Genomic DNA, 9,226 nt, shown 5'->3' on the forward strand with positions numbered 1-9,226 from the left:
GGATCGAACCCGGGACCTCAAAGCTAGCGACACCTTAAAACCGGTGCGTACGCCACTCGACCACGGAGGTCGTCAAATATATTTAAATGGAAAATAGAATTGATATTCCTAAAACACTTTGATGCTTTGTTTCTGCTATGAGAATTTTCCTACCATAAGCCACTCAGTAATTAATTTTCTTTCAATACTTTTAAAGTAAACACTTACCCTACTAATGTAATAAACGTACAAGATTGTTCGGATGGTTGGATGTTTGTTACTCTTTCCCGAACCACTAAACCGATTTGGACAACATTTTTGAAACAGTTAGTTTATAATATGGAGTACCTAATACATAGGATGTTTCCTTGCGATTATTTTCGTGGTATTGCAGGTGGAGCCGCTGGCAACATCTAGTTCGTTATAATGCAAAAAGTATTTAACCAAACATTACACTAATGTCAATATAATTGCAACAACAAATAACTTCTTACTCTATTTACTTAGCCGTAGATACGCAACTTATCTCTACCTGCGCTACTTAGATAATGTGAACTAAAATTCTAAAGGATAACTGAATATAACCGTGTTTATTTGATATTATAGCTATTGTTAAAAACAAATACATAACTGGTATTATTAACGACGTATTTGGTGCCATAATTGTCTTTAAAATAATGCGGTTTGCAATTTTGCTGTCATAATTCAACTTGCTAAACCAAGCCTCATTCGTTGTACTTTTCTGGGTATATTATCCTTCTATTGGTAAAAGAATTGGTAAGAGATCCAAGTTCAAACTTCACCTCTTTCTAATATCTAATATATAAAATTCCCGTGTCACGATGTTAGTTACCGTACTCCTCCGAAACGGTTCGACCGATTCTTATGAAATTTTGTTTACATATTGGGTAGGTCTGAGAATAGAACAACATCTATTTTTCATACCTCTAAGTGTTACGGGTTGCTCAGACTAAAAAAATATATTTTATTTTTTGGACAAAATTTTTTGTTTTTATTTTTATTTAATGTGGCACTAAAAATAAATACAACTAGAAATAATTTATTAGGCAAAACAACGTTTGCTGGGTCAGCTAGTACATATATAAAATTCCCGTGTCACGATGCTAGTTACCGTACTCCTCCGAAACGGCTCGAGCGATTTTTATGAAATTTTGTATACATATTGGGTAGGCCTGAGAATAGAACAACATCTATTTTTCATACGCTTAAATGATAAGGGTTGCTCACACTAAAAAAATATATTTTATTTTTTCTACGAAATTGTTTGATTTAATTTTTTTATAATGTGGCATTAAAAATACAAACAACGAGAAAAAAAAATATTCGTGAAAACAACGTTTGCTGGGTCAGCTAGTTATAATATAATCTGAACAATATTTACCAAGAAAACATTATAGTAAATTAAACGAACGGTTTCAGTTTTATTCTCCACTCTAACTGCAATTTCTTTTATCTTTCCTCAGATTAAAGTAAAGTAAAGACCTTGCTAAACCTATTCCACAAAACATTTTTAATTACGCGTAACCGGTAAACACGGTTTAAAATAAATATAAATAGTATACTCCAGTAAATGTAAACAAATAAGAATTAGGTCGTGTTTTAAGGGCTTGTGTATCAATAAAAGCACTCTACGCAATGTATCGGTAAACATAGAAAATACGGCAAGATTAGAAATTAAACCAGGTTGTGAGTGGGCCCAAGTAGTTAAGTAAAAATGTGATTTAGATGCACTAATCGTTATGTTATGCAAATTATAAAAACCGATCAATTGCGTGAATACTCGACGTGTAATTTAAATAACCTATAATAAAACGATACTCAGCCAAACGTCGTAGAAAAGCTCCAAAATACATTTCATACTTGAGACAATTATGAAACTGTTTCATTTCCACATTACAAATTAAAGCTCTACTTTAGATTAAATAAACACTTACTACATTTAAATGCTCTCAAACTCTCAATAGATCTTTAAATATCTAACGGTTATGAAAAACGATGTTGTTTTGAACCAACATAAATATTATTGAATTAACACGTTACGAAAACACCGTTTTTGTACATCATTGATTAATAACGTTTTATTTAACCGTTCAGTAACAGAAGACTAAAGGTTTTCCATGGTTTCTTAAACACAAAGAAGTTGATTAAGTACCATTTTGTTACAAACTACAAACTCGTTTATTGTTTTACAAAAATAAATGAATTCTATGAAATAAACACTAAACGCTATGGGAAGTTTGCCATAATACATCAATCAAAACGTAGTCGTTTCTGAGATTAGCAATGAATATAACGCTATCGTGTCTTACTATGTTTATACGGTCCTGTTCCAGTCTCATCCAGACTCGAGCTGAGACCATCGAGATCGAATCGTGACACCATCGAGACAGAACGATGCCCGTCTTCTCAATTTCTTTTTCAATTCTACAACATAACTAATTATTTGATAACTGTATACAACTCACGTGTATTTATCGAGACCTCATCGGAGGCACTAGCCCAATCCAATCATTATGAATCCGCCTCGCAAACGTCGAATTTAAATCACAAAAACTACACCATATGTCTATAATCTATATTTATTTTCTTACAAAAAAATAATTAACAAAACATCTCTCGTGTTTCAGGTGATAGACTTCGGCAGCTCATGTTATGAGCACCAGCGGGTGTACACTTACATACAGTCGCGGTTCTACCGCGCCCCTGAGGTCATGATGGGCGCTCGCTACGGCATGCCCATCGACATGTGGTCGTTAGGGTGTATATTGGCGGAGCTGCTTACAGGTAAACATAACTAACTTGTTAATCATTAATTAAATTAAAATTACTATCGCACTTCGCCAAGTGACGAAGAAAGGAAGTGCTAAAATGAAAGGGATGAGACAGGGTATGATAAAGAATAACTGCTCATTCTTCTTAGGTAGACAACATAACACTAGTATGAAATCTTGCTCAGTCCGTCCAATTCGGGAATGAAGCTTGTCTAATAGTCAGTTCTTGATGTTATTGCAGCCATATGGTATATAATCCTATATGCCATCCCATATGGCATGAACGAAGCCGGGTAAAAAAATCGCATATTCGGGTCTTGATGATAAGTTTAATAATGATAGCAATCCAACTCACAGTAAAATTAAGTTCACACAAAGATAGTATTGTTTCTCTTATTGAACATTCATGCATTTCCAAGTAAAACTATTCAAAAAGAATTTTAACCCACCCTAAAAATTCCTTCATGAGAAAAAGCCATAACGTCTGCTCAAAAATTCCCAAACTTAAAAAGCGCAATCTTACATTTTACCCATTCCCAACCCCATAACGAGTCCAATTCTGACAACCAACCGATTTGACTCCCCTTGCCAAAGACTTACCCCCTAAACCGTTTAACTCGACAGACGCGAAAAGAACCAGACTAAACCATTACGTATAGTCTGACGAGACAGTTTTAATAGACATGACTAAGAAACACCCTATAAATTTTGGATGAGTTTCAACGGATTCTTGAAATCCTACACTCATACATTGCATGAGAAGTTAACATGTAAATGCGATGGCATATCATTTAACGTTGATGTGTTATACACAGAAACCCGTATTATGTTATCTTATAGAACCATAGTTTCAAACGTGCGAGCAAGACGGCGCTACATCGCGCATATCGTTGTCTCGTTCACACATTGGCAGCAGTTTGTCTAAGATGGTTGATAATAGTCTGATTACATAGTAAACAATGGAATTGGCAGAGAACAATGACTTTCTATTGAGGTTATTGATATGGTATTTATCGATGTATCATGATAAGCTAGATAAGTGTTAGTGCAATCTTAGTTCTGTTTTCAATGTTTTATCGCGAATTTTGGTCTAAAATAAGATATTTAGGATCGATGGATAAATTATATGCACGAATTTGTTTGTTGATGACAGTTTTGTGGAAAGATACTGTTATAAGTAACTCAATCTGTGTGTGGGGCATTTACATTCTTGTGATATTGTATAGTTATATTTTAATTTCCTACTAATACCTATACTATGCATTTATGATAATAGCCATTTATACATATGTAGGCTAAATTGAGAACAATGCACCAATTATAGGTAAACTTCAAAATTATATTATAGTCACTTACATAAAATTTTACAAAAAAAAAGAAATGATTAATTCAAACCATTGCTATTATATTCCAGGGTTCCCATTACTCCCGGGCGAGGACGAAGCGGACCAAATGGCGTGCATTATCGAGTTGCTCGGGATGCCGCCACAGAAGCTCATCGAGCAGGGCAAGAGGGCCAAGAACTTCATCAGCAGCAAGGGCCTGCCCCGGTACTGCACGGCGACCACGCTGGCTGATGGGACCACCGTTCTTAGTGGAGGTTAGCAGAAAGAGAGAGTTACCCCTTGTATAGTATGCCTTTAAATACTTTTCACTTTCGCTTCCACCAGTTGTGTTCTATATCCTGGAAAACGGTAACTTTTATTAATAAATTCACTTGGTGAAGGGTTTCCTTCATCGTGGGGAAACCGGCTCACCTGAGAATTTTTAAAATGACGACAGATTTACGGGTGGTTGAGAAGACCTTGGTTGCTGGTAACAGAGAATCAAATAAATTGCTTTGTTTTCTTTTTATATTAAGTCTTAAATAGTCTTTAATAATAAATCTGAAAAAGTCGACGCAAGTGATAAGTTTTTATCAAACTCCATTGGTGTAAATGTATAAAAAGACCTACCAAGGTTTTTAGCTCTAAAAACTATCACAAGTTTCCACCAATTAAACATTTGCTTTATTACAAAAGTGCTGCCTAGTACAGGCAGCACTTTTATTTGTTTAAACAAACATCATAAATTATTGAGGACAGGAAATGATTCAAAGATTAAGGTTATCATGTCTGTGTCGTATCACGATCTAACTCGCATGCCACCATACCTACATGAACTCAAAAGAAAATCCAACACAACTCAGTGTTATCTAAACATAAACAGAAAACGTATCACACAAAACGATTACGACATAACTGAAAAATAAAAACATCGTCACCGATCTACAAAACATTATCAAAAAGAATTTACTCAAATACCAAACCCACGTAAAGTTTTCAGCTTTCCCCAAACGTCATCTCGTTGAAATGTGAAATATTTTGAATCACACGAGATTTTTCAGCTCTTAATACACTTTCCTACATTAAATGTCTTGAACTTTGTGAGTCACGATACTTTGTAATATATATATGTACCGTCTACTGCCTGTCTAACCTATTCATATGAGTCACTTGTTATATATTTTTATCGATAATGAGTCGTTTTGTGATTTAGTAAAAGATTCTACGCGTCTCGTTGGTTCAATTTAATTGCTAATTACAAACATCTTCGTAAATTATTTAATGTAACTTTACTGTCTCTCCGATAAATATAATAGAATTGTGTATATAATTATGATGAATCACTGGACATATAATTGCCTACAATAAATGCTTTTATGTACTGGTTATAGCAAGTATATTCAGATTAAATGAGAAAAATACGTTTATATGAAAATGAAACCACAGCTTATTAAAAAAAAACATGGAATGCAATCTACAAATTGTATACATAGTTGAACCCATCATTAGGAACGGCGCTATGTGTGCGTGTGATAGTTTATTATAGAAGCTTTAATTTGTGTGACACTAACACACAAACGTCAACTGTTACTGTAATTATTACACAACGTCACTGTATATTTTTAAAGTTTAGTCACACAACCACATGAGTACAAGCACAGATGAGTTAAATTGATTACTGCTATAAAAAAAAAAAATTCAAAGTAAGGTAAATATTAGTTAATTAGTATTAGTATGTTTGGGCTTTAATTAAATGTCTAAAGGAAACATAATTTACCAAGACTGTGTCACTGTATCCAAAGTAATTTAAGGAAACTGTAGGGTGGTGTTGGTGTTCTGCCAAAAACAGTATGTTATCGTATCGTGTGTCTTCTTAGTATTCGATTTCTTAATGACAGGGCTGTATTCTTTACATGTGTTATTTATTTATTGAGTGTTTTGTATTATGTACATCATCATCTCATTTGCAATGTAGACAAACTACTGATGAATTTAAAAATAATGATACTTATATTTCATCTATTTCATGTCGAACTTCGCCGAAATTGGCGCGATCTAAGTCTTACAAATAAAAAAAAACAAACCAAAGTATTACGCAACTAGAAATGTATATGTATTTAGTACTAAGACCAAATAATTGAAAATTGTTCAATATATTTTTAAAATTCAATGTGTTAACGTTATGACTGTTTATTTTCCAGGAATGTCTAGAAGAGGCAAACCTAGAGGTCCTCCCGGTTCAAAAAGTTTTGTCACAGCCCTCAAGGGCTGTCAGGACAAATTCTTTATTGACTTCATAAGACGGTAAGAAACTAATTTGATACTTAAACCTTTCGGTTAAGCTGTATGGTTAGGTCAATCAAAAATTAACTGTTTTCAAAACTTGACTTAAACAATTGGATAGTGAAGCTATAGTGAAACTAAAGAACGTTAGTATTTTAAAATAACACGCATCTCTTGAATTGACTCAATTTTGAGATATGTTTGAATATTTATTTGTTACTTTCGACCTCATAGCGACAGCATAAGACATAATCATGATTCAAATGAAAATCGCAGTAGTATTCGGCCATAAATCTCCACACATCTCCACACTCGGCCATACACTTTGTTGAATCTTAAATCATTTCTCTCTCAACATTTACGAGTGCTAAGTTTCTGTGAACAGGAAAAATCCCGTAGATACACACTTTTTATGAATATTCCTTTGTGCATGGATTCCTTGGAATTCATATTTCGCTTGTATTTTAGTTTCTCAGTACCACTTTGATTCGTCCATAAAAAATCTTATTGTTGATATTTGGAAAAGTAGGAGGATGTTTAAATGTATGAGATATCAAGAGGAAAGCGTCAGTTCGTATGAGTTTTTCAAAGTAATATTTGTTTGTGAATTAGTACAAATAAGGATTTCCGGATTAAATTTTCGTGAAATTAAAAAACTGCAAACGAATTCTGGTAAGCAAATTTAAGACGAAGGGAAATTTCGCGAAATGTCTTTTGATCAGAAGCTTAATCTTTTAATACTCTCCACAAGAAATGCCATATATGTCTATCTTATTCTCTGTTTCAACCTTAAATTATTTTCTTACATTAATTATTAATCATACTAGTATTTAATTTACTGATTCTTACTTTAGTATTTTTTAACCCAATCTACCAACCTGGTGGATGGTTGGTGGTGAATCTTTATGAAAAGATTCACCACCAACCAAATATTTATTTACTAAATCTTTTGTTGTTGATTTAGCGGTCCCCCTGACAGGAACAGCAAAAAATCGATAGATTTGGGAGAAAGGGCCTGTTCCTTGACCCTAACATGCCTTTTTGCCCTAAAATAAAATCTTACTTAGAAATGATTGCTCTAACAAGGGGGTATGTTATCGCCAGGTGCCTGGAGTGGGACCCCGAGAAGCGGCTGACGCCGGCGGCGGCGCTGCGGCACGCGTGGCTGCGGCGCGGCTGCCGCGGCCGCCGCACGACGAGGAGCCCGCGCCCGCGCCGCTGCCGCACGCGCTGCCGCACTCGCTGCCCGCCAACCACGTTGAGTATAGCGCACCACGCCAAGCGCCAAGCGCACCCTAAGTGCACTGACAAATAGGTTCGTCCAGCTTCTTATGTACCTTCTTTTTTGTTTTTACCCTTTTTTGCCAGGGCAAATAGAAATGGAGCAATGTTACAAATACATACTGGATTCAATAGAACAAGGTTCCCATCGTCATCACCGAAAAATTGAGCCGTGGTATCGTAATTTGTAATCCAAAGAAAAAAAAAAAATGTTCACAATGTATGAAATGTGAAACTTTAAAATAAGCCTAAAAGCTTCTGCAAAAAAATATTTTTCAGTTTAAATTTAAACGTTTAATAATATATAACAGTTAATATTTTGTCCGCATATGCTCCATTTGTATTTTTTCAGGCGTGTGCTCAATCAAACTTAGTGGTCGCTATGAATTATTTTATAATGATACCCAGTATTTAAGAAATAAAACGTACATACAGATTTGCCAAGACTGCGGTGGTTTAGACTGGTCTCAGAAATATAAAAATCGTCTGTTTAGAAGTAGCTTTTTAGAAGTACATGTATGCCTAAGTTCAGCATTTTAAAACAAATAAAGGATTTTATTCCTGCGCCCTTTGCTGCATTTCACAGCTATCATTTCGTTTGATTTGAGTTACCCCTTTGTGGCAATATAACGTTTACACACCTAACTACCTCTGGTTACGTGCCTTAATAAATTCTAGGCAAGTATATATATATAGTTATATTATTCCCGGAACCTTGCCTATTTATAAAACGCCATATTGCCCCAAACATTTATTTTTATTTTATATTTAGTTTTAATTTTATGTTGCATTTTATTTTACCCAAGTAACGTTACCACTTATTAATTAAATTGTTGACAATGTCGTGGTGGCCGGACGGTATCCAGATCAGCCTCTCAAGTGGGGATTGCAACTGGTTTCGAAACCTGGCAAGTACCAATGTGACTTTATTTATGTCATATGTATTTTCTTAGTACGGACGGCAACAAAACCAGGGCCCCAATTCTTCTACTTACAATGGCTCATGAATGAATGGAAATTGGATTAAATGATCACTATTTATACTATTTTAAGCTTTTTTTATAACAAATAATTAGAACTTTAGTCAATACAAAAAATAATAATTGTAGTTTTGGAAAAACGCTTAGGACAATATAAATAGATCCAAATTAAATCCAATTGTCATTCATATTCATCTGACATTATAAATAGCAGAATAGAGGCCCTGGTGTACATTAAATAAATATGGCTTCTTTTTTGTATCAAAGCTTTGAGTAATTGGACACTTAAGCGTGTCTGGTTTGCTTAATTTAAGCAGCAATGTAGTGTTGAACTGTTATAATTATCAGCCTTCTAGATAGGTGAAAAAATATTCCAACATTTTTGTTAAGATGCCATATTTGATTGTCTCTATATTAATATTAAATTCCTTTGTTTGCCGTCTGTACATTTAAGACACCACAATTCTTTGATTATATTTTCACGCTGACACTATAATATAATATTATAGTCAATATACACAAGTGTACAAGTTACCAAATGTTGGACATTCATTTCGACACCAGGTCAAAATGACAATTCATATTA

At 34.3% G+C, this 9,226-nt stretch overlaps 1 protein-coding gene across 1 annotated transcript; it reads left to right on the forward strand.

The window, feature by feature from the left end:
- Nucleotides 1–2,582: 2,582 nt before the first annotated feature.
- On the forward strand, nucleotides 2,583–7,694 carry LOC113498178 (dual specificity tyrosine-phosphorylation-regulated kinase 2-like; the record flags this gene model as incomplete). The annotated part of the gene is made up of 4 exons (XM_026878120.1): nucleotides 2,583–2,784; nucleotides 4,186–4,371; nucleotides 6,298–6,400; nucleotides 7,484–7,694. Coding segments are annotated over 4 exons (702 nt in total), but the record flags the coding sequence as incomplete, so codon positions are not given.
- Between the last annotated feature and the right edge of the window lie 1,532 nt (nucleotides 7,695–9,226).

The sequence above is a fragment of the Trichoplusia ni genome, chromosome 10 (genome assembly GCF_003590095.1).
Source record: "Trichoplusia ni isolate ovarian cell line Hi5 chromosome 10, tn1, whole genome shotgun sequence".
Classification (NCBI taxonomy): Eukaryota; Metazoa; Arthropoda; class Insecta; order Lepidoptera; family Noctuidae; genus Trichoplusia; species Trichoplusia ni.